Source organism: Chiloscyllium plagiosum, unplaced genomic scaffold, assembly GCF_037043375.1.
Source record: "Chiloscyllium plagiosum isolate Xiang-an unplaced genomic scaffold, Cpla_swu_hap1 HiC_scaffold_5, whole genome shotgun sequence".
NCBI classification, from domain to species: Eukaryota; Metazoa; Chordata; class Chondrichthyes; order Orectolobiformes; family Hemiscylliidae; genus Chiloscyllium; species Chiloscyllium plagiosum.
Window position 1 is genome coordinate 68,164,303 of NW_028270143.1, and position 26,958 is coordinate 68,191,260.

A 26,958-nucleotide genomic window follows, 5' to 3' on the forward strand; every position below is an offset into this window, starting at 1 on the left:
ATAAAGATGTGTCATTTGCTTGCATTTTATACTTGCTACTCTTATATTCCTTTTAAACTCTGTTTACTTAAGTCAATATTGAGCTGATTTAATCATAACTCCATATTCATAACTATCTGAATGCTGTTTTGTTTGCTTTGAACTTCAGTCAAGAGATTATTAAAATTATGCCAAAACAAGAATCTGGAATTTATCTTTCAATGAATGTCAGAGTTTTTAAAGACTGAGTTTAAAAGGGAATGTTTACATAAACTACTAATAGAACATGGTTGGTTGGTGCAATGACATGTCAAATAGGTAAGCATCGAAAATGCATACTTTCAGTTTTAAGAATTAGAAGGGAAGGAGGTGAATTTTTTTATTGTCCCAAATATTTGTCACTTTCCAAAAGAAAGTAATAGTTGGAGCAGCATGTGTTAAATATTGTTAACAGTTCACTTTGGGAACTACACTCTGGGCTGGGAAAGGTGGAGTTTTCTGTCCATTAAATGGCAACATTGGATTGGGAAGTACCTTAATAGTTCTCAGGCCACCCCCTCTCCCACATCCCACATCCTACAGCCTCCCTAACAACCCACCCCCATCCCCACCTTTACACCAACTCTGCACCCTCTCAGGTGTAAAGTTTTGGAGTTATTCCAGGACATTGGACAGCTTTCTCCATCAGCGATGTCACCAAAGTGGGCTCACAGGACGAAGACCCTGTGTAATGGAAACACATCTGAATCAATATGTTAAAGGAATATCCTGCTCGGGTAATTTTCTTCTGTAAAATCGGAAAATGAGTTTAATGAAAAACATTCCTCTAAATTTGCTTTTCTCTTTAAACACTTTGAGCATTCTTTTGAAGCTAACAGTGGTTTTGGCATGACTAACAGATACCATTGTCATCTAATCACACTGGCTTTCCAAGACTGAACATTTTAAAAGCCTGACTACTATGGATACTAAACAGTTAATCATTCACTTCAGGATCTTCATAGTATTTAATCAGAGTCTGTCACACACTGTGACTTCAGTAATTCAGATACAACCTTAACAAATAGAACGACAATTATTCATAACCACCATCAAAATGGAATGCATGTCCACTGCTCTCAAACAGCTGCTCTCAATCAAAGGTGTCTTCGTCCTCTCTTGATGTCCCGAAGTTGGCACAACATTCAGTGTAATATGACTACAGGCTCTTAAAATCCTGTACCTTCATGGTCTCAGCCACCACACAGTCATGTAGTGAAACTCGTCATGTGATCATTTTCAGAACTAAATTGTTTTTGTCAAAAGTAAATCAGGTTGGAGCAGTCTGTTTCTCTGTTTGCGCGTGTTTTCGCCAGAAGTCTTCCCAAACTCCCTGTCAAACTGCTACTGTCCATTGGTGCGCAAGTGATATGGTTTTTAAGGGCTTATAATTGATCGAAAGAATCATGCTGGAAATTAGAGGTGGAATAATTTTTCTTTCATTTTTAAATTCTCCTCATCATTTAAAGCACACCCAAACTCAGAAGAAATACTATGTAGAAAATAATACTTGCTAAGTGTTGAGAAAAATCGCAGCTGTTAGTTTTATTTCAGTGGCTAGCCTGCTCTTCCTGTGGTTTACACTGCTGTCTGCATTTTAAATGACAGGGGAGCCTCCTGTCCCAGTTCATCCCTCAATTCCCATTTCTACTCAAGCCCATCTTTCACCCTCAGAGGAGGTTGAGCAGGGAGTGTTGGTTGAGGGAGGATTGAGTATCATTGGCAGTGACAGGATTAGAAAATCAGGCCTTGTAATTCCAAATACTCCTCCTTGGCAGTCTCTACAGGTGCTCAGAGTAACTCTGATAAATTCTAGAAAAGAAAGTGATACCATGGCCAGTCTCTGGATCATTATAGATCGGGAGGTGACTCCTGATGTTTGGATCTGTGTGGGAATTGTCTGAGCTAAAGTTGGCTCCAAGAAACATAACACTGGACTTAACTGGGTAATTATGCAGATGTTACTCAGATTAATATCTAGTTGAACAGCTGGATATAATTGTACAACTGACTCCATATCCAAACTGACTAATGTATTCCAATCATCTGACTAACCCCCCACCCTCTTTCCCTGACCATCAATAAATCCTCCATCATTATTAATGCCCCTGACCATCAGTAACTCCCCTCCACAAATGTCTCACCTCTATGATCCACCTCTCTCTGCATCCATCTATTCATGTCTATACCCATTTATCCATCATACTCCTTATTACCCTCACTCCCTCCTACCCCTCTCACCCTTCTGCTCACCACCAGCTCACTCATGTCATCCCATGTAGTCACCTACCACACCATCCCCCCAACTTTGCACACAATTCTACCCACTGGACCTACTCCACTGACCTTACACTCCCCCACCCACCTTACATCCTCCCCCCCCACTAAGAATCAGCCAAAAATTGGACCTTTAAAGTTTCAGACTATGACAGCTGATGCTGTAAAGAGTAGGTGTTTTCTCTCTTCAACTTTAATCCATTCCAATGAGATTTCCAAGGAATGCTGCACTGCACATTTCTTTGACAGCTGCAATTGAAAGATCCCAGAAGAGATGTACAGAAGTGTGTTAGGATAACCTTCATACAACAACATTGCCACTGCTCAGAAGATTCAGGCCATCAGGGGTTACCTGCTGTCAGGTCGCAGCAAGCTAGAAGTTCAGAGTTTCAGCCGAACATGGTGTCCCAGAACCTCTGACTCCAATGTGTCCCTGAAAAGCAGTGAATGTCTCAACACAGTGCACAGGTCCGGGAGTCATGGTCTGAGCTGAGGTGTACTCAGCCAATAGAGACAGAATAGAAAAAACAAAATAAGTTAAAATAAAATAGTACGCAATGTAAAAGTAAGGTTAATTATGATAAAGAAAGATTATTTTAATTGCAAAGCAAGATGAGAATAGTCAATGGAATTTACAGTTAGGTTTACGGACTGCCAAAGATCCAATGAGTGTTAATTATTCCAGCACAATCAGTCTGTGTGGCTATTAATTGGATACGGCTGAAAATGAGTACCTCGTTGTTGAATTGTGTCTACTGGATGATTGGACAGAGTTGTCTATCTTATTACTTTGTTTTTAGATGCCTACAGCAGGAATATAGTCAAAACCTGCCAACTGCCAGCATCATCATTTGTTTCCACAATGAAGCCTGGTCCACTCTTCTGAGGACAGTAAATAGTGTTATGGACACTGCCCCAAAGAAATTTCTCAAGGAAATCATCTTAGTGGATGACCTAAGTAACCAAGGTATATTTTAATTAAAAAATTCAATAGATAATGAAATACATGAGAGAGAAGAAGCAAGCATTCGTTATTGGTAGAGAAATAGTATTTCATTTGAAAGTAGGGAGGAGGAAAGTAAATGTTTGTTTTGTTCAGTAGTGTCTACTTGACAAGAGGCTTCTCCATGTGAGCTCCAATCCAATTACTATTGTACTCAACAGGGGCAGAGGTAGCAAATTTAAAATTGTATTCTTTTCAAATGGTATCCCCTCATTCCCTAGTGTACATGAATATGCTTTCTCTATCCATTGAGTTACTTGTCCAATCTTCATAAAATGTTGAATTTTATCTCTAAAATGGTACAATCTGCTTAATCGTTCAATACTTTGTATTTCATCATTGTTGGATTTTTATTTTTTAGAAAATTGTTATTTTAATGAGTTTGGTCACAGTTCAACTGGCATCAGCCATCTGGATGGTGGAGACCAACGTGCAACACAGATTGCACATCAGCATTGCACCTTGGAGTGCTCATGCACCTTCCATTGTAATATTGCTGCCTGGACAATCTGCAGGCTGGACCAGGCACCCATCCCTGAGATTAGACCCCAGCTTACTGCTTTCTGTCTTAATGCTCAATCACATTGTGTCTATTTGAATGCTTTCAGCATTGCTGCCATTCCTTGCTATTTAACACAGTTACAAAGCCAAGCATCTTGTCATAGTTGTCAGTATTGATCAATCCAGTTGGTAAACATGTTGTTGTATGGCACCATGCTACATCAATGTCACACCTATAACATGTGCCAGCAGCTTATGAGACAAATGCATTACTTGTGCTTCAATCAAATGGCCATGTCTCAAAGTCCAAGGGAAGTAATCATCATCAGGTTAAGAGAGATACTCTTCAGTTAGTACTTCCTAGCACAGTAAGTCAAAGATAGAGTTCTGTCTTAGTCAAGGGGCTTGGACATGGTCAGTCAGCTGCTTGGGATTGTAAGGGTGATCTTCACAGACACAGAGGAGTTTGTTCAAGCAAAACCAACGGTTTATTACAAGCAGTTACCATTAAATGCAGGGAGGGGAGTTCTAGGTAGACACGTGGGAATACTGGACTCACAAATACTGAGCACGAGTTACAACTTTTTACACACAGAAATAAACAACTTGTTGAGCAATCATCAGCTCCTGCTCCTCAGATGCTGCATGACTTGCTGTGCTTTTCACAGTAGCAATCATCAGCAGTTGTCTCCAACCACCTTTCTACTCTGGTCACTCCCTAGGGCACATCATGTGCTCTCATCTTAGTTTGATAATTTTAATCAGAGGTTGATACTTTAATCAGCTTTCTACTTTGTAAGCTCTTCCAGGCTTATTGTCTAAACCTCATAAACCAGCTATCTAGCAGTCAGCGTGCATGTTCCTGTGGTCTAACTGAAACGACACAGAGGTGTCAGCCATTTCAACATAATTAGTAGACCTCATTGTTCTACCTGAATAATCCTTGTCTAAGCATTGTCACTCAATTATTTCATATCTATTTTACTATACTTGTGTGTGTGCATCGGAGACTCTTCCCTTTCGGTGTGGTTAGGGTCAGGGGCTTTATAGCACTTCAGGCTGGGGATTGGGCCATGGTCAGTCCTACAAGTGCAGGGATTTGTGTTAAGTCCATTAGGGAGCTACACAGAGATCAGTTGGGGCCTGGTCATTCATTAGTCAGGGATGTCTGTTCTGGTTGGTTAAGGCCAGTGGTCAGCTCAATGAAAGTCGAGGCATGCAGTGGGAGTTTATCAGGGACATCTGTTATGTGGGGAAATTGGAGAAATCAGTAGTGTGAATTGGAGGCAGATTTCAGAGATGCAGAGGGGACATAATTGTAAAGAAGACAACTAAGGACTTAAAGTTGGGAGATGATAGACTATTGATGGACATGGGTTACTGCATATGGTGGGGGGATGGGAAGTGTCACTTATGGTCACAATCACCATGGCTTTAATGGGGGGGAATGTGCAACAAAGTAATTGGCATGAACTGAAAACAACAAATGCTGGCAATTTCAGCAGGTCAGACAGCATCTACGGAGAGAACGTAAGCTAAAGTTTCGTGTCTAGGTGACTCTTCTTTAGACCAAAACTAAAGTGTGGAGCGACAGCATTTATGGATGCAGGTTTGCTCGCTGCAAAGCTGGAAGGTTCATCTTCAGATGTTTTGTCACCATACTAGGCAACATCATCAGTGAGCCTCCGAATGAAGCGCTGGTGGCATGGCCCATGTTCTATTTATGTGTTTGGTTGGTGATGTCATTTCCTGTGGTGATGTCATTTCCTATGACGACATCAATTCCTGTTCTTTTTCTCAAAGAATGGTAAATGGGATTCACGTCTATGTGTTTGATGATAGAGTTCCGGGTGGAATGCTATGCTTCTAGGAATTCTCATGCATGACTCTGTTTGGCTTATCCTAGGATGGATGTGTTGTCCCAGTCAAACTGGTGAACTTCCTCATTCCTTCCTCTAGTGATAGTGGGTCATGTCTTTTTGTGGCTAGTTGATAGTCATGTATCCTGATGGCTAGTTTACTGCCTTTTTGTCCAATGTAGTGTTTGTTACAGTTCTTGCAAAGTATTTTGTAAATGACATTAGTTTTGCTTGTTGCCTGTATAGGGATTTTCAAGTTCACTAGCTGCTGTTTTAGTGTGTTGGTGGGTTGTGGGCTGTCATGATGCCAAGAGGTCTGAGTAGTCTGGCAGTCATTTCTGAGAAATGTTTTGTTTGCTTGTTTGGGTTTGGTTGCTGAGAAATTGACGATGTGTGTTCATTGGGCACCCATTCTTTTTTAATACACTGTCTCGACAATTTTCCTCTGCTCTGTGTAGTTCCTTTGTGCTGCAGTACATGGTGGCTCATTGGAATAATGTTCCATTGCAGCTTCATTTGGGGTGTTGGGATGACATTCAATATTTGGTCAGTGCATAAATAGAAAATGAGCCTGCCACCAATGCTTCATCCAGAGGCTCACTGATGATGTTACCTGGTATGGTGACAGAATGTCTGAAAATGAACCTTCCAGCTCAGCAAGCAAACCTACATCTAGATCCCCAACATGATCTACAAATCTTCTCAAAACTTGCTAACATCTATGGGCGCAATACGCTAAAACTGCCCCGAAAATAGGAAACCAATGCCATCCGACAGCACCACCCATGACAAACTGTACTTCCTGCATGAATGCCTAAGGAAACAGGTACAACCTAAATGTCTTAAATACAAACCTTCTCTTAACACCCCACTAGCCAAAAGAATAGAAGAGCAAAATGGCCGCAGAATGCTTAGAGAAATGATTAATGATGCCCACAACAGACTTCATAAATACAACTGGGAAATTTCATGCCAAAATACTTTACTTAGTAATGCAACAGACCATGAATGGACAGACGCAGCGCAACAAGCCATAAACATTAGACAGCAACAAACACAGAAAATGAAAAAAAAAGACCTCCAGAAAAACTAGGCAAACTTACACAAAATAACAACACAGACAACACAGAAGCATGGATAAAAAAACGTCATCTGACTGACGTTTAACAGATACTGAAAAGGCCGTCTTAATAAGTGGTTTAAATTGCAACTTCCAGGATGCGGACAAGAAAGATTTCTTAGCAGCATTAGAAACAAAACTGAAAGAGAATCAACAGAGAAACCTCAGCAAACCATCAGACAGACAGTCGCACCAACATTAAGCAGGAAAAAGGAAAGAAACACACTTAATACACAAGAAAGGAAGGTGCTAGAAAGACTAAAAAAAACATTGATATCCTACCTGCAGACAAAAGACGTTTGACAGTCATTTTAAATCAAAGGGACTACATTAAGAAAGTGAATGCTCTATATGCACATACCAACACTCAGAACAAGTGGCGATAGACCCGACCCCACAACTAGAGAACCAAATCACAGCTCTACTCAAAACAACTTCAGAAATCTGGAGAAATAAATAAGACTGAATTCCAAAAAATGAAACCAGACAGATCCAACATACCACGTTTCTATGCATTACCCGAAATTCACAAACCAGGAGTGCCCTCCCCCCCCCCCCCCGACTCAGACCCATTGTCTCACTACCTGGAACAGCACTTGCAGATTGGCCAAGGAGCTACACCAAAGACTAAAACACTCAGTAGAAGACTCACACCACTCCATCCACCCCACCAAAGAATTCCTAAAGACCATCAAAGCCACCAAGATAGAAGAGGATTAAATAATGGTCTCCTTTGATGTAACAGCTCTGTTCACATCCATCAACATCAACCTGGCCAAGGAAACACTGACTACATTATTAAAAGACCCAAAGACACATACACCAAACATAACCAACTTCATCAGCAAGGACAATATCGCCATGCTAGTGGACATATGCCGAACCACGCACTTCACCTTCAACAACAAAACCTACAGACAAACCAACGGAACACCCATGGGATCTCCGATATCTGGGTTCTTAGCAGAGACAGTAATGCAGAGACTCGAACAAACAGCTCTGCCAAACATCCAACCCAAAATTTAAGTCTGCTACATGGATGACACCTTTGTCATCACTAAACAAAACAAATTGGAAACCTTCAAGACCATCAATAATATCTTACTGGCATAAAAGTCACTAAAGAGGAGGAAAACAACAACAAACTGACATTCCTAGATGTTGCAGTAGGGCGACAGCCAATGGGGAACTTCAAGCCTGCGTCTACAGACCACATACTGAACCACAGAAGCAATCATCCCAACACCCACAAACGAAGCTGCATTAGAACATTATTTCAACAAGCCACCACACACAGCAGCACAGAGAAATTATGAAGAGCAGAGGAAAATCACCTATACAGTATATTAAAAAAGAACGGATACCCAATGAACACAATCCCCCAATTTCTCAGTAACCAAACCCCAACAAGCAGACAAAACATGTCCAAAAACCCTAGCCACTCTCCCCTGCCAGACTACTCAGAGCTCTTGGCATCATGGTAGCCCACAAACTCACCCACACACTAAAACAGCAGCAAATGAACTTGAAAGACCCTATACAGACAACAAACAAAACTAATGTCATTTACAAAATACCTTGCAAGAAGTGTAACAAACACTACATTGGACAAACAGGCAGAAAGCTAGCCACCAGGATACATGAACATGAACTAGCTACAAAACGACATGACCCACTGTCACTAGTATCCTTACATACAGATAAGGAAGGACACCACTTTGACTGGGACAACACATCCATCCTCGGACAAGCCAAGCAGAGACATGCACGAGAATTTCAAGAAGCATGGCATTCCAACTGGAACTCTATCAACAAACACATTGACCTGGATTCCATTTACCATCCCCTGAGTAAAAGGACAGGAAATGTTATCACCACAGGAAATGATGTCACCAACCCAAGGAAACCTAAACACATAATAGAAAGCGGGCCATGCCACCAGTGCTTCATCCGGAGGCTCAATGATGATGTTACCTAGTATGGTGATGAAATGGCTGAAAATGAACCTTCCTGCTCAGCGAGCAAACCTACATTCAGAACCTCAACCTGAGCTACAAATCTTCTCAAAACCCGGGCAGCATTTATGATATAGTTTGAGGGAGGGTTGGAGTGTAGAGTGTTGGGGGAGAAAGGATGTTGATAGTTCAGATTAAATGATTGGAATGTGAGAATGGTAGACCAATGGTGGTCCCACTGAGTTGTAGGGCTGGGACTCAGGGTAATCTTTGGAGGTGAAGACATAAGGGAAAGAGATATGTAGGAGCATAGAAATATTGAAACGAGGAGCAGGAGTGGACCATTCAGCCTTTCTAGCCTGCCCCAACATTGAATATGATTATGGCTGATCCTCTATCTCAATACCATATTCCTACTATCTCACAATACCCCTTGATGCATTTTAGAGTCTGAAAATGTACCCAGCTCTGTAGAAGCTGAGTGCTGATAGGCTAACAGGAACTGCAAGGAAGAAAACAACATGGAGGTTGAGGAGGTTCATTGTCAGGCTGAGCCTATGGCTCATTTTGCACCCTGTGTTGCTTCCATACTTATATAACTCAAATGTGTACAGGAATTGGAAAATGATAGAGAACACACCCAAACTGGACAGAGAAATAGTCATCTCTATGAAACAAAAATGATCACAGGTGATATCAAAAGTGGTAACTGTGAGCTACAGTTTAGAGACTTGTGGTCTGCACAGGGCACAGAGCAGATCTCCTCTCACCTTGAACTGTAAGTATTCTCCAATAGGCTGTTATAGACAATGCTGCCTTTGAATTATGCGGAGGATGGCGGTGAAGGCATAAGGTATCAAGTTGTACTATCATCAGAATAAAGTCCACTATGGCAAAGGTTCATATAGAGGTATTCCATAGCCCTCCTTGTTGGAGTTCTCCAGAGTCACTGTACATGGGACTATGCTCAGCCATCATTTGTGAGTGATGTAAATACTGACTGCTCACAGGACTAAGGACCTGCTCTGTTTCTGATGTTCCCCACATAGGATCATTTGAACTGTGACTAATACATCCAACCACAGCAGGAGTTATTGCTGCTGTGGTTACAGCATGGAACAGCAGTCAGAACAACAAGCAAGCCCAGGACCAATTAGAACATCCACTAGCTGCCAAACAACCTCCACATGAAGTCACAACTGAAGGTTCCCTCAGGATGCAGGAGGTACAAGAGGCCCAGAGACTATCAGCCATCATGTCATTTCCTTGAGAGGACCAAGGGTCCATGTTGCTGTAGACTGCAGATTTCCTAGGACACCATCACAGAACTATGCTGGAGCAAGTCCGATAACTGTCCTGTCCCAGTGGCTATTCCAGTAACAGCTGCACTAAACTTTTATATACTTGGCTGCTTCTATTGATCCATTGAGGAATTGTGTGGGATCTCACAGCCCTCAATCCACAAACGTATCACAATTGCTATGGATACAGTTTGTATCATATTGCATTGGTTCATGATGAGGTAAGTGCTGTAGCCCAAGGCTTTGTCAGAATAGCTGGCTTACCTCAGGGGTGCAGGAAGGTACAGATTGTTCCTACACCAGATTGAGAGCATCATCTCATAAAGCAGCTGACTTCTATGATCATCAGTGCCACATCTTATTAGTCTATACCATGTACCAATGAGCTGTGATGATGCTTATATCATAGTCATCGAGATGTACAGCATGGAAACAGACCCTTCAGTCCAACTTGTCCATGCCCACCAGATATCCCAACTTAATCTACTTCCACTTGCCAGCACTTGGCCCATATCCCTCTAAACCCTTCCTATTCATATACCCATCCAGATGCCTTTTAAATGTTGCAGTTTTACCAGCCTCCACCATTTCCTCTGGCAGCTCATTCCATACACACCCCACTCTTTGCGTGAAAAAGTTGCCCCTTGGTTCCCTTTAATATCTTGCCCCTCTCACCCTAAACCTATGCCCTCTAGTTCTGGACTCCCTCACCTCAGGGGAAAGACCTTGCCTATTTACCCTATCCATGCCCCTCATAATTTTATAAACTTCTATAAGGTCACCCCTCAGCCTCCAATACTCCAGGGAAAATAACCCCAGCCCATTCAGCATCTCCCTATAGCTCAAATCCTCCAACCCTGGCAACATCCTTGTAAATCTTTTGTGAACATTTTCAAGTTTCACAACATGTTGCCGATAGGAAGGAGACCAGAATTGCCCGCAATATTCCAAACATGGCCGAATCAATGTCTTGTGCAGCTGCAACATGACCTTCCAACTCCTGTACTCAATGCTTTGGCCAACAAAGGAAAGTGTACCAAATGCCTTCTTCACTATCCTATCTACCTGCAACTCTACTTTCAAGGAGCTATGAACCTGCATTCCAATGTCTCTTTGTTCAGCAACATTCCCTAGTATCTTATCATTATGTGTATACATCCTGCTAAGATTTGCTTTCCCAAAATGCAGCACCTCATATTTATCTAAATTAAACTCCATCTGCCACTCCTCAGCCCATTGGTCCATCTGATCAAGATCCCGTTGTACTCTGAGGTAACCTTCTTCGCTGTCCACAACACCTCCAATTTTGGTGTCATCTGCAAACTTACTAACTATACCTCTTATGCTCACATCCAAATCATTTATATAAATTATGAAAAGTAGAGGACCCAGCACCGATCCCTGTGGCACTCCTCTGGTCACAGGCCTCCAGTCTGAAAAACAACTCTCCACCACCACCCCCTGTCTTCAGCCTTCAAGCCAATTCTGTATCCAAATGGCTAGTTCTCCCTGTATTCCATGAGATCTAACCTTGCTAACCAGTCTCCCACCTTGAGAACTTCTATGTTCCTTCTTCATTTTAAGGGCTGGATGCATTCAAGGATGATCACAAGGAGACCAGAGCTATTCTCTGCATCATGGATGATTCCATTACTTGCACTCACCACCACATTACATCCCCCCCCCCTCCACCCCCACTCCGACTGAGGCCAAGCATCGATGTAGGGCAGCCCATTCTTCCAATAGGGTCATCATGCAGCAGGTAATAGGTCTACTATGATGATGTTCTGATGCTTGGATCAGACCAGTGGCTGGATAGGCCTTGCTCTCCACTCCAAGCAGTGATGGACTCTGAAGAGCTGGAAGAGTTATAGCAGACTTCTGAGGAGTGAAATGAGGATATTGTGCAAGAGGAACATTACCTTCACCATGAAAGCGTGCTGCAGCATGAAGCAGAACAAGCCAAACAGGATTTAGTTGATACCCGATTCCACCAGATATGAGCTGGGTGCAGTGAGCAAAGATAGGTGATCCCTGTATGCTTCCAGAAGCAAATTCAGATTTTGTTTATTTGTATTTTTTACTTTGTGTTTGCTATTTTTGAATAAAACATTAACACTCCCAACCATTTAGAGACTTTCCACCATTTGCTGCTCCCACATAGTGCAATATCTTCTCATTGTTCAACGCTGGACATGTTAGATGACTGCATTTACATGTATTTCAATTACTATAAGCTAAAACAGCAAGGATTTTCATCACATACTTCAAGGACAAAACAAAAATGTGTTCCTGCTCTTTTTTCCACCCTTTTCTCACTCCCATATAATTTATTATGACTGGAAACATCTTTTATTATTCAGCATCTAACCAGTTATATGAAAGCAAGGGTAGGTGGAATTAGCCATCGGTCAACCACAAATTATTTATATGGTTCAGGCAATCTCAGTTCTTTACCTCTCCCATAAATCTTCAGTCTATTTTATAAACTGAAATGAAGGTTAAATTTTACTGGGATGCAATTTTAAAAAATCAAACTGTTCAACAATGTATAAGCTCATACAGGCAGTCCCTGCATTGCGAATGGGTTCTTTTCTAGAGTCCATTCACACCTCAATTTGTATGCCATTTGGAACACAATGCAGGACAATGTAAAGCAGCCACTCTTAAGTCAGGAAATGTTCATTTGTTGAGTCTTGAAGATTACACCCGTGAATGGGATCACATTCATATGTATAGCATTCAGATGTTCATAAACTGAGAACATCCTGTGCATTGCAGGGTTTGTAATTCTCTGGACATTTAATTCACTTGTAACTTAACTCTGGCACACAGACAGAAAATCTGGAAATCAAAAAAACTTGCTTTCAAATATGTCTATTTTAATAAAGGACTCATTCTGTAAGTCCCTTAAAATGGATTAATAAAATATTTGCATGTCAGCATGAAATCTATATATGTTGTTTGCTTCAATTGCAAGAATTACATCAATTGGAATCATGAATTAATCAATCAAGAATCATCATCATCATCATATATTCAGTCATTTTTCCACAGTGCCTAATCACTTTATTTGTTTATGGTCTCTGACTTTATTTTTATTGGTACCAAAATCAATAATTCACATATTACACCTGTAAATAAATCTCAGTAGTATCATTATGCACTGTCCTGCTTAAACACTACACTTTTAACAAGATCTTAACAATCAATATCTTTGCCTACAATAAAAATAGAGTTAAACTGACTGGACAACATCGAAGCAGTAACTTACCCAGTTTTGTTGAACATTTGAACACACTTTATTCAAAGGCTCTTGCCATTCTGGCCAACAGTCTTTAACCGATACCAACAAAGAGAGATTGATAATTTATTTGGTAAGGCAGGACCCGAGAACGAGGGACAGCGTTAATGAGTGAGATTTTAACTTGCTCAAAGCATATCTACTTGCACAGAGTTAAAATGGAGTCCAACATTTCAAATCAATGACTTTTCATCAGACCTTGTTTCTCTCCCCATAGATACTGCCTCATCAATTGTGAGTTTCCACAGTGTTTTTTTCGTAATCTGTTTTTCTGTTCTTGTAATGTTCTTGGCACTGAATGGTTGCCACATTGGTTTCCATAGCTGTAAGCACTGCACTCACTTCCCACACTGTCCTGTAAGTCTCATAACATATTTCAACGTAGAATGTTTCACATAAGTACAAGTATTATTTATTTTATACTTATTGGCTAGTTATAAAAGAAAAGAGAAAATAAACAAAGATATTATGATATATGCTGAATCCATTTTCAACTAATTTCATACGAGGCTCCTGTTAATGTTACTCAGTATCTAGATAAAGATCCCATTGTGCATGAACATTAAACATAAATACATTATTGATAAAGTGCCAAGTTAAACATTGTATTCCTGTGACCAGTCCAGTTGCATGAAATTATGTTAGCACTTGTTTTATTTGAAACTATTGTTTTAGTTATAATGAGATGAAGCTATGATTTAGAAATGACGTAGAATGAAAAGTAGACCGTTTAACCCATCTCATCTGCTCTGCCATTCAATGAGATCATAGCCGAAAGGATAATCCTCAGCTCCACTTTCCTGCCTTTTCCCAAATACCCTTGATTCCCTTTCTACCTGAGCCTTGAATGTACTCGATACAACTTCTAAAGTCCTCTGCAATAAAGAATTTCGTAGATTTAACAACCTCTGAGAGAAGGCATTTCTTCTCATCTCTGTCTAACTGGGTGCCCCCTTACTCTGAGATTATGCCTTTTGGTCCTAGACTGTCCCACAAAGGGAAACAAATTCTCAGTATCTACCCTGTCAAGCCCCCAAGAATCTTTTGCTGAAAAAGGTCACCTCTCATTCTCCTAAATTCAATCTGTACACATCCAATCCTCTCCTTATAAGAAAATCCCTCCATATCTGGCTTCAACCTAGTGAAGCCTTCTTGGACTGCTTCCCGTGCCATTATATATTTCCTTAGATAAGGAGAGCAAAATTGTTCACAGTATTCTAAGTGCAACTAGAGCCTTGTATAGTTTAGCAAGGCTACCTTATTCTCATACTTCATTACCTTTGAAATAAAGATAATTTGCCTTCCCTATTACTTGCTGAAATGCTATGCTCATTGTTTTTGTGTGATTACGTATGAGGATTCCCAAATCTTTCTGTGCTGTAAGAGAGTAAGAGTCAACTGTTCTTCATTTCCTGCCAAAGTGTATAACTTCACATTTTCCCATATTATAGTCAATCTACCAAGTCTTTGCTCATTCATTTAACCTGTCTATACCCTTCTGTTAGACTCTTTATGTCATCCTCACTACTTGGCACTGTATCTACTTAAGTATCATTTGCAAACTTGGCTATATTCACTTTCCTCATCCAAGTCATTAGTATATGTTGTATATAATTGTGGCATGCAGGGTGTTGTCTTTGTAAGATGAAGTTGCTTGAATTGCTGTGCAATAAGAGTAGCAGCAAGCATAGGAATCTTTTGCCCAAACTGTGCCTTTCATTATTCTGTCTTTGGAAAATTATACGCTCCTGCTGAGAAACAATATTTTGATTACTTTTAGTTTCTATAAAATATGTTACCCTTCAATTTATTTGCTTTTTTTCTATCCTGATTGGGTTGACATAATGAGTGATCACATTCTCAGCTTCCGCTAATACCACAAGCCAACTGATAGGAGCCACAAACAGCAGCCCAGGAATGACGCTTTCCCTTCCTTGTTGCAAAAAGGCATCTGACTGCCATCATGGTTTGGGTAAAACTCGTACCAAAATAGATTGTATACACTCAGTGGAAGGAAGTAGTTTCTGTGAATGGGAAACTTCACTTGTTTGTTGCTGCCTAACACTCCAAACACAACTGTGTCTTCAGCCCATGTATGTTATTCAATTGGATTACCAATAGTGAATGAAACATTCCCATCCCAAGTGAGTTTAAGTAACTTTCTGGGTGACTTTATTGAGAGTACAAAATCTTTATTTTGTGTTGAGAAATGTTGATACCTTGTAGATTTAGGGACTTCATTGCTAATTTTGAGTGGAATTATGATTAATTCTTCTTTTCCTAGGACATTTGAAGGCATCTTTGAGTGAGTATGTTTCCAAGCTGGATGGTGTGAAGTTGATTCGAAGCAATAAGAGACTGGGGGTAATTGGAGGTCGCTTACTTGGTGCAGCGCGGGCAACAGGGGATGTCTTGATTTTCATGGACTCACATTGCGAGTGCCACAATGGCTGGCTTGAACCACTTTTGGATCGAATAGCTCATGACAGGTATGGTTGGTGAGCTGTCATTTTTAAAGCTCAATGAAAACAGATGTTTAAAGCTGAAAATAATATTTCTTTCGTTTGATTTGATAAACAACAAATTACATCAGGTTGTACATTGCTATATATAGTTCCAATGTGTTGTAGATCACAATACCATCGATTAAATATTATTAAGTGTGACACTGAGTCATGAGTTTCCATGTTGAACTTTAATTTAGCTGGCACTACAATGCTGGTGGTACTATTCAATTCCGTGGCTCTTAGCAGAACAAAGGAAAACATTTCAAATTCCATTTCTACACCTAACAATGGGCCAATAAACTGGGTGAGCCAAAACTGTACTCTTATGAAATACCCTGAGGGGTGATTTACCCTTTTCACATTAGGGAAACTGAAAATCAGGCAAGTGTTTTCCTCCATCAGTTTTCCAGTAAAGCTGTCGATGATGACCATTGTTACATAGCTCCAATTCAGTAATGGTCACACACCTGAGATAGGATTACCTGTTGAAACTTTATTGCTGGAACAGCACAGCAGGTCAGGCAGCATCCAGGGAACAGGAGATTCGACGTTTCGGGCACAGGCCCTTCTTCAGGAATGAGCAGAGAGTGTTCAGCAGGAGAAGATAAAAGGTAGGGAGGAGGGACTTGGAGGAGGGGCGTTGGAAATGTGATAGGTGGAAAGAGGTCAAGGTGAGGGTGATAGGTCGGAGTAGGATGGAGACGGAGAGGTCAAGAAGAAGACTGCAGGTCAGGAAGGCGGTGCCGGGCTGGAGGGATTCGGCTGAGACAAGGTGGGGGGAGGGGGGATGAAGAAACTGGTGAAGTCCAAGTTCATCCCCTGTGGTTGGAGGGTTCCCAGTCGGAAGATAAGACGCTGCTCCTCCGACCGTCGCGTTGTTGTGGTTTGGCGGTGGATGAGTCCAATGACCTGCATATCCTCGGTGGAGTGGGAGGGGGAGTTGAAATGCTGTGCTACAGGGTGGTTGGGTTGGTTCGTCCGGGTGGCCCAGAGGTGCTCTCTGAATCGCTCCGCAAGTAGGCAGCCTGTCTCCCAAATATAGAGGAGGCCACACCGGCTGCAGCGGATGCAGTAGATGATGTGGGTGGAGGTGCAGGTGAATCTGTGGCGGATATGGAAGTTTCCTTTGGGGCCTTGGAGAGAAGTGAGGGGGGAGGTGTGGGCGCAAGTGTTGCACCTCCTGCGGTTGCAAGGGAAGGTGCCGGGAGTGGAGGTTGGGTCGGTGGGCCGTGTGGATCTGACAAGGGAGTCGCGGAGGGAGTGGTCTCTACGGAAAGCTGATAGGGGAGGGGAGGGAAATATATCCTTGGTGCTGGGGTCTGTTTGGAGGTGGCGGAAGTGACGGCGGATGATGTGCTGTACATGGAGATTGGTGGGGTGGTAGGTGAGGACCAGTGGGGTTCTGTCCTGGTGGCGGTTGGAGGGGCGGGGCTCAAGGGCGGAGGAGCGGGAAGTGGAGGTTGAACAGTTCATCCACTACACTAACACCTTCCACCCCGACCTCAAATTCACCTGGACAGTCTCGGACTCCTCCCTCCCCTTCCTAGACCTTTCTGTTTCTATCTCAGGCGACCGAATCAACATGGACATCTACTACAAACCAACCGACTCCCACAGCTACCTGGACTACACCTCCTCCCATCCTGCCCCCTGTAAAAACGCCATCCCATTCTCCCAATTCCTTCGTCTCCGCCGCATCTGCTCCCAGGAGGACCAGTTCAAAATACGTACAACACAGATGGCCTCCTTCTTCAAGGACCGCAATTTCCCCCCCGACGTGGTCGACGGTGCCCTCCACCGCATCTCCTCCACTTCCCGCTCCTCCGCCCTTGAGCCCCGCCCCTCCAACCGCCACCAGGACAGAACCCCACTGGTCCTCACCTACCACCCCACCAATCTCCATGTACAGCACATCATCCGCCGTCACTTCCGCCACCTCCAAACAGACCCCAGCACCAAGGATATATTTCCCTCCCCTCCCCTATCAGCTTTCCGTAGAGACCACTCCCTTCGCGACTCCCTTGTCAGATCCACACCCCCACCGACCCAACCTCCACTCCCGGCACCTTCCCTTGCAACCGCAGGAGGTGCAACACTTGCGCCCACACCTCCCCCCTCACTTCTCTCCAAGGCCCCAAAGGAAACTTCCATATCCGCCACAGATTCACCTGCACCTCCACCCACATCATCTACTGCATCCGCTGCAGCCGGTGTGGCCTCCTCTATATTGGGGAGACAGGCCGCCTACTTGCGGAGCGATTCAGAGAGCACTTCTGGGCCACCCGGACGAACCAACCCAATCACCCTGTAGCACAGCATTTCAACTCCCCCTCCCACTCCACCGAGGATATGCAGGTCATTGGACTCATCCACCGCCATACCACAACAACGCGACGGTCGGAGGAGGAGCGTCTTATCTTCCGACTGGGAACCCTCCAACCACAGGGGATGAACTTGGACTTCATCAGTTTCTTCATCCCCCCTCCCCCCACCTTGTCTCAGCCGAATCCCTCCAGCCCGGCACCGCCTTCCTGACCTGCAGTCTTCTTCTTGACCTCTCCGCCTCCATCCTACTCCGACCTATCACCCTCACCTTGACCTCTTTCCACCTATCACATTTCCAACGCCCCTCCTCCAAGTCCCTCCTCCCTACCTTTTATCTTCTCCTGCTGAACACTCTCTGCTCATTCCTGAAGAAGGGCCTGTGCCCGAAACGTCGAATCTCCTGTTCCCTGGATGCTGCCTGACCTGCTGTGCTGTTCCAGCAATAAAGTTTCAACTTTGATCTCCAGCATCTGCAGACCTCACTTTCTCCCCATAGGATTACCTGTGCAAATGAGTCGCAGCATATCTCAAAGTAACTTAAGCAGAGGAGGGGTAGGGACAATAATAAAATTCTTAGCAATTTAGATATAAGAAATCTGTTTTTATTCTCCTCTCACAAAATGGTGCAATTTTCCATTTGTAGTAATTATAATGAGGTCAGCTAGGTGGACCTTACAGAATATGAGTTCCCCGATTGGGGATGTTAATCTGGTCCAATTAGGAAGTCTTAGCTGACAGATAAAAACAATTCACTCCGAGAGCTGCGTCAGAGGAAGCTGGATCAGTGTCAAGGATTCTCCATGTGTAAATAAAGGGTGACTGGGTAACAGGATACCAGTCTCTGTGGAGTTATTTCAGTGGTGACAAGAGAAAAGCATGATCCTATAAAAGTTTGCTCAAACCAGCCACCTTCGAGTTGGGGTAAGCATTTCTGGCATCATGCCGTCATTTGAGAAGCTTGATATGTTCAATCCTGCTGTTGAAGACTGGGCCTATTATGAGGAAAGAATGTTCTTTTTTTTCCAAGCAAATGACATTAGGGCAGATGAAAAGCAATGAGTAATTTTCCTGACAGCTTATGGATCTGCAGCTTTTTTGGTTTTTAGGAACCTAACTTTCCCTGAGGCACCAGATACTAAAACCTTTTAAGAGTTGATGGATTTAGTAAAGGAACATTACCACCCCAAGCCTCCTCTAATTTGCAGAGGCTATCAGTTTTACTCGGCAGTTTGAAAACCAAGCAAATTTGTATCAGGATTTTGACTTGGTTAAAACGAGTGGCAGAGGAATGTGGCTTTGGTTTAACCCTTAATAAAATGCTGAGAGATTGTTTGGAATGTAGGATTAATGATGTAACCATGCAAAAGCACCTACTAGCTGAAGCCCACTGGACTCCAAACAGGCACTACAACTGGCTTTATCATTGGAAAATGCAGCAAGTGGAGCATATGAGTTGCAGGGTATTCTGATCAAAGTGAATATCATTGCCAGTCCAACTGAGCATAGGGGACACCACTTGAGTGAAAGCAATTGTATAGCCAGACTCAGGGCATATCCTGAACAGAAGGACTTTAGGTCAGCCCACAGCAAAACCCCAAAACAAAGCCAAGCCTCAGCCAAATAGTTAAAATTTTCTTCAGGATACAGGCCAGCAGGCCACTTTGATTGCTGCTGATATGCGGATTTGAGAAGCAAAAGAATCCCATTAGACAAAAGTTGGGTAAGGGAACTCCTAGGCCAGTATTAAGGAGAATGGACACCTTGGAAATTCCACTGACATCTGCTTTGGAACAGTAAAATTGCTTAACAACATCCAAATCAGAGCCAATCAAAATAAACATCTGGTTAAGTGGTCATCCGGGGTTCTAATGGAGGTTGACACCAGTGCAGCCTTTTCCGTGATCGCAGAAACAGTCTTCAACAAAATCCACTATGGACTCCAACCCTTAAGTTTGTGCAAGACCTTGGCTAGACTGAGAACCTATACCAGGGAACATTTACAGATTAATGACATTACTTTGGTCCCGGTCTCTTATAAGAAGCAGCTGGTTCACTTCCCACTGATTGTAGTGAAAGACTCAGGCCCAAGCCTGATGGAGTGAAATTGGTTACAAAAAATTGACAATGATTGCCTCAACATTTTTCGATGAGAAAATATCCAGAAGGTTTCCAGGAAGGTCGAGGGGCTATCAAAGGAGACAAGACCATCTTGAATGTAGACCTAGAAGCATTTCCACAGTTTTACAAGGCCCGCACAGTGCCATTTGCCTTATGGGCAGAAAATAGGAGGCTGAGAAAGTGAAGGAATCATCAAACTAGCCCAGTTTGCAGAATAGGCAACACCAGTTGTACCAATTGTAAAGTCCAACAGGACAGTTCACCTTTATGGGGACTTTAAACAAATGGTAATCACTTCTCGCAGCTGGATAATTGCCCAGTCCCCCACATAGAGGATTTGTACGCAAAGTTAGTATGAGGGCTGTCCTTCACGAAGCTGAACATGAGCCATGTATACCTGGAATTGCAGTTAGATGAGGATTCCCAGGAGTATGCTATAGTCAGTGAGGGTTTATGCCAATATACGAGATTGCCAATTGGGGTATTGTCAGCCTGTGCAGTTGTTCAGTGGACAATGGAAACTATTTTACAAGGTCTACTCCAGGTCACCATTTATCCAGATGAAGTGCTAATAACAGGGAAGACCAATAAGGAGCACTTAGAGAACTTGGCATTTCTCTCAGATGGCCATACGCCTTAGGAGGAAAAAAAATGTGTTTCAGACATCCCAAGTGATCTACTTGGACTACAGAGTCGACAAGACCAGATTACACCCATTGAAAAATGAAGTGAGGGTGATCAAACGTGCCCCAGCTCCCACTCTGTACCAATGCTTCGGTCTTTCCTTGGGCTGGTGAATTAATATGCAAAGTTAATAAATAACCTATAATACATAATGAATGAACTGAAGTGCACCCACCTCCAGCTCCTCACAGACTGCGTTAGGGAACTGGAGCTGGAGCTAGAGCTGGATGAACTTCGGATCATTTGGGAAGCTGAGGGGGTGATAGAGAGGAGTTATAGGGAGGCAGTCACACCTAAATTGCAGGATAAAGGTAACTGGGTGATCATCAGAAGAGGGAAAGGGAATAGGCAAACAGTGCAGGGATCCCTTGTGGCCATCCCCCTCAACAATAAAGTATACTGTTTTGGAAACTGTTGAGGGGGATGACTTACCAGGGGGAAGCCTGAGTGGCCAGGTCCCTGGCACTGAGCTTGACTCTGTAGCTCAGAGGGGAAAGGGGGAGAAGTGGAGAGCGATAGTGAAAGGACCAGACGGGAGATTTAGTGGTCACAAACGAGACTCCCCGACAGTGTGTTGCCTCCCAGGTGCCAGGGTCAGGGATGTCTTGGATCGAGTCTACAGGATTCTTAATGGGGAGGGAGAGCAGCCAGAAGTCGTGGTACACATCTGTATCAATGACATAAGTAGGGAAAGGGGTGAGGACCAGAAAAGAGAATTTAGGGAGTTAGATTGGAAGCTAAAAGGCAGGATAAGCAGGGTAGTAATTTCAGGATTGCTACCGGTGCCACAGGCTAGTGAGGCTAGGAACAGAGAGTGAGCACAGCTGAATGTATGGCTGCAGGGCTGGTGTTAGAGTGAGGGCTTCAGATATGTGGATCATTGGGATACCTTCTGGGGGAGGTGAGACCTGTACAAGGAGGACAGTTTGAGCCTGAACTGGAGGAGTACAACATTCTGGATGGGGGTTTGCAGGAGCTCTGCAGGAGGGTTTAAAACAGTTTGGCAGGGGGGAGTACCTAGTAAACAGCCAGCTGCAGCATGCAGAAAGTCTGTGAGGAGGGATAGAGAGTTGATAGGATAAAGTTGCAGTCAGTGTGATGGGTTAAAGTGTGTTATTTTAACACAAGAAGTATCAGGGATAAGGGTTACGAATTTAGAGCATGGATCAGTACTTGGAATTATGATGTTGTGGCCATTACAAAAATTTGGATATTGCAGTGGCAGGAATGGTTGTTGAATGTTCCAAGGGTGGTGAGGGGTTGGGGGGGGGGGGGAAGAGGTAGGGAAGTGGCATCGTAATCAGAGATAGTATCACAGCTGCAGAAAGGGAGGTCGTCAAGGAGGGGTTGTTTACTAAGTCAGTATGGGTGGAAGTCAGAAACAGGAAACAAGCAGTCACTTTATTGAGAGTTTTCCACAGATTCCCCCATTAGCAACAAAGACACAGAGGAGCAGGTTGTGAGACAGGTTTTGGAAAGATGCAGAAGTAACAGGGTTGTTGTCATGGGTGACTTTAACTTCCCTAATATTGATTAGAACCTCTTAGTTCTAATAGTTTGTATGGAGCAGATTTTGTCAGGAGTGTGCAGGAAGGATTCCTGACTTAAAACATAGATAGGCTGACTAGAGGGGAGGCCATATCAGATATGATGCTTGGCAACGAGCCAGGCCAAATGTCAGATTTCTCGGTGGTAGAGCATTTTGGTGATATTGATCACAACTCCCTGACCTTTACTATACACATGGAGAGGGATAGGAGCAGACGGTATGGGAAAGGGGGAATTACAATGCTGTGAGGCAGGAACTGGGGCATCTAAATTGGGAAAAGGTGCTCTCAGGGAAATGCACGACAGAAATAAAGAAGTTGTTTAGGGAGCATTTGTTGATATTGCTGGATAAATTTGTCCCACTGAGGCATGGAAGGGATGGTACGGTGAAGGAAGCTTGGGTGACAAAGGATGTAGAACATCTAGTCAAGAGGAAGAAGGAAACTTACTTAAGGTTGAGGTTGCAAGAATCAGACAGGGCTCTAGAGCGTTACAAGCTATCCAGAAGAGAATTGAAGAATGGACTTAGGAGAGCTACAAGGGGGCATGAAAAAGCTTTAGCGGGTAGGATTAGGGAAAACCCTAAGACATTCTACACTTATGCGAGGAACAAGAGGATGGCCAGAGTGAGGGTAGGGCCAATCAGGGATAGTGGAGGGAACTTGTACCTGGAGTGGGAGGAGGTAGGGAAGGTCCTTAATGAATACTTTGCTTCTGTATTCACTACTAAAAGGGACCTTGACTTTAGTCAGTACAGTGTGAAACAGACTGATATGCTTGAATGGGTTGATGTTAAGAAGGAGGGTGAGCTGAACATTTTGAAAAATGTAAGGATAGATAAGTCCCCGGGACCAGACGGGATATACCCTAGGTTACGACAGGAAGCAAGGGAAGAGATTGCTGCACCTTTGGCGATGATCTTTGCCGAGACCAGACCATCATCAGACCATAGCAACACGACAGTTGGAGGAAGAACGCCTCATCTTCTGCCTAGGAACCCTCCAACCACAAGGGATGAACTCAGATTTCTCCAGTTTCCTCATTTCCCCTCCCCCCACCTTGTCTCAGTCAAATCCTATGTCAGAGGTGGGTTCTTTATATAGAGAGTTGTGAGAGCATGGAATGCGTTGTCAGCAGCAGTTGTGGAAGCAAGGTCTTTGGGGGCATTTAAGAGACTGCTGGACATGCATATGGTCACAGAAATTTGTGGGTGCATACATGAGGATCAATGGTCGGCACAACATCGTGGGCTGAAGGGCCTGTTCTGTGCTGTACTGTTCTATGTTCTATGTTGTATGACATCCAGGCAGTATTAGCTCCTCGGTGGCCCAATGAAGAGGAACACCCAATCGCATATGCATCCAGGACTTTGGCTAATGCAGAGCGTAAATACGCCCAGGTTGAGAAGGAAGGTTTGGTGGCCATATTCCAAGTCAGGAAATTCCATCAATACCTTTATGGACATAAATTTGTAATATTAATGAACCCCAAACCCCTACAAGGTCTACTTAAAGAGGACAATGCAGTGCCACCCATAGCTTCAGGCCAAATTCAGTGGTGGGCTCACATACAAAGTGCATATGATTAAAAATTGGAATGGAGGTCATGAGGCCCCTCCCATTGGCAGATATCAGATAGTACCACAACTGGAAGGGTTTGTAATGGTTTTAATTTTTTTGGACACACTTCCAGTTACAACTGACTGTATCAAACTATGGGAACAGAAAGATCTGGTCCAGTGAAACAGCTGATGGTGATGGGGTAATCCAAAGGGCTGTCGCAACCAGAATTGAAACCGTTTTGGATCAAGAGAGACCAGATCACAGTAGACAAAGACATATTATTATAAGGAGCAAGTGTGATTGGCCGAAGCAAAGGCTGCTGCTGGATATTGGCTGAACTCCACCAGGATCATCCAGGGTTTCCAAAATGAATGTCTTGGTGAGCGGTTATGCCTGGTGGCCAGGATTGGATGTAGACTTAGCTGCATTGATGGGGGAGTTGCCCAGAATGCCAACAAGGGCAAACATTGCCACCAGCAGCTTCCCCAACTTTGTGGGAATGGCTGAGTAAACCCTGGACTGGGTTACACATTGAGCCCATGAAAGGACCTGCATTATCAATGTTCTTAGTCATCCTGGATGCCCACTCAAAGCGGTTGGATGAGCATTGAGTTTATTCATCAAATACACGGACGATGATTTTTAAAAAACTGTGCATCTTTTGCAATACGTGGACTCTCGGAAATGTTTGTCACAGATAATGGGTCATCATTTACTGTCAGAGAATTTGAGTATTTCCTAGTGACAAATGGAATTTGACATATGAGGACAGTTCCACACCATCCATTATCCAATGGTTTGCCAGAAGGAATAGTCCAGGTTTTGAAGGCAGGTTTACAGAAACAGCTTACAACTTCACCAGCTGCCAGATTATAGGACCACCCCTCATGCACCTTTACAGATAGCTCCAGCAGAGTTGCTAAGAAGGGAGAAGACTCCACACCAGGTTAAATCTGATCTTCCTGGACCTGGGGAGGGGGAGGGTGAATTGCCACCGGGAAGGCCAATGCCAGACAGCAAGGGAGGCAGTTTACTTCAGGGGGTAAAATTTGGTATAGGATCCATGAGATCAGCCCTGCATCGGTAAGAACCATGGTCGACGTGAGGTCAGCTCCAGTGACGTGTAAAGTTCAGGTAGGTGTGACCGTCCTGAACAAGCATGTGGACCAAATGAAAGCTGCAAACTTGTAAACAATGCAGGAGCATAACGTTCCCAGCTCCTGGATTGTCTTTGACTCTTCCGGAACCCAGGGTTCTCCCTGTCCAAATCTCAGAATCTGAGATGGACACAATGGATGTCGCCACGTCATCACCTTTGCTGCCTGAAGGGGAGAATGAATTTCTTCCAAGATGCTCTGGGTGCAAGAAGTGATCTATTGTGCATTATATGCTGCCCGTATCAGAGGCAGAGTTGGAGGAGCCAGTGCTAAATAGACCCAGGAGGAGCTACAAAAAATAAAGAACTGACCTATGTTCTCAGACTCGAGGGAGTGATGTAGTGATTATAACTAGGCCAGTCAGATAGACATCATAGAATATGAGTTCCCTGATTGGACCAGAGTAACAACCCCAGTCAGGGACTTCTAGCTGACAGACATAAACAGGATTGTCAGAAGTGTTGTTCATTCTGAGACCTGGCTCTGAGGGAGTTGGATGAGTGTTAGGGATTCTCCACGTGTAAATAAAGGATGCCTAGGTGACAGGACACCCGCTTTTGTGAAGTTATTTTACTTACTTAAAGAAAAGGAACGGATGAACTAGATGTGCACAGTTTGTAATATGTGTTCACATTTTGTGTGCACACAAAAAGTGGAAGTTGAATTTTTACTTCAAAGAATCATCATTGTCTTAAGTAGAATATATCTTGCCTGTGATTATCAGTCAAAGGCAGTTCTTTTGTGTTATGCAAAGCTAACACATCACACATGTGCAAGCCAGCTACCAGAGGCCATCCTTGGTATGTGTGAAGGGACAATTGGAACTCATCCATCATGGTTTGGTTACAGCCCATCACTCTCACTACACTCCCAATTTCAAGTTCATGGAAATGCTGTTGCCAAATGAGTGAAGTAATACTTTCCATTATTTTAAGCCTGAACTACCCGTTTGTATTTTTACATTTGTATGATTTTTTTTTGTATTTTAACAATTGTGAAGTAACATATTTTTGAGTAGAAGTCCAATTGCATGCGTGAATACGTTCCCAGCATTCTGGCTTTTTCCAGCTTGCTTTGATTCCTATGAATTAACTTTAATGATTGTTGGTTATTCAAAGATGTTCCATATAACTTTCCTCACACCAGAAGGAGTTATTTCTTTTATTTGGGTATATCAGTTCACTACAATGCCCATAATTCCGGTGACATCATCATAGTGGGTGGTGCTTTTTGGTCTGTTTAGTGTTAACCCTTTCAGACCAATGTACAAACATCTGCAGAGCTGGTTAATTCAGGAATTAAAATAACTAAATGCAACAATACTTCACCAACTATTTTATATACATTCCAGAAAATAATTAGATGCTTTACAAAATGTTACTACTACATTATTTTACCTTTTGGAAAAAACGTTCAGATGATATGCCTTGCATTCCTGAAGAAGGGTAGTACCTGAAACATCGAGTTTTCCCCCTCCTTCTGCTGCCTGGCTTGCTGTGTTCTTCCAACCTCCTGCCTGTCTACTTTGGATTCCAGCATCTGCAGTTTTTTTGTCTCTGAGATGATATGCTTACCTATGAAATGTAACCTGATTTGTGGCATTGCACTAAAGATAGAGCTGAACAGTTGAAGTGCAGCTGATGCAAAATTTGTTTGTACTTTCTAAATCCTGTGGGTGGCATTCACTTCAAATCATCATGGATTGAATTAGGCATGGTG

The 26,958-nt window shown here is 43.1% G+C and overlaps 1 protein-coding gene across 5 annotated transcripts in view; it reads left to right on the forward strand.

The window, feature by feature from the left end:
• Positions 1-26,958, forward strand: part of LOC122549931 (polypeptide N-acetylgalactosaminyltransferase 15-like) — a 76,154-nt gene that overhangs the window by 4,978 nt on the left and 44,218 nt on the right. For all 5 annotated transcript variants that reach the window (XR_015757219.1, XM_087987265.1, XM_043690172.2 and 2 more), the window contains exons 2-3: positions 3,096-3,262; positions 15,623-15,827. Coding sequence is in view for 4 of the 5 variants with exons in the window: in XM_087987265.1 (XP_087843391.1) it covers positions 3,096-3,262; positions 15,623-15,827 (372 nt within the window). In the remaining variant the exon portion in view is untranslated. The remainder of the gene's footprint in view (positions 1-3,095; positions 3,263-15,622; positions 15,828-26,958) is intronic.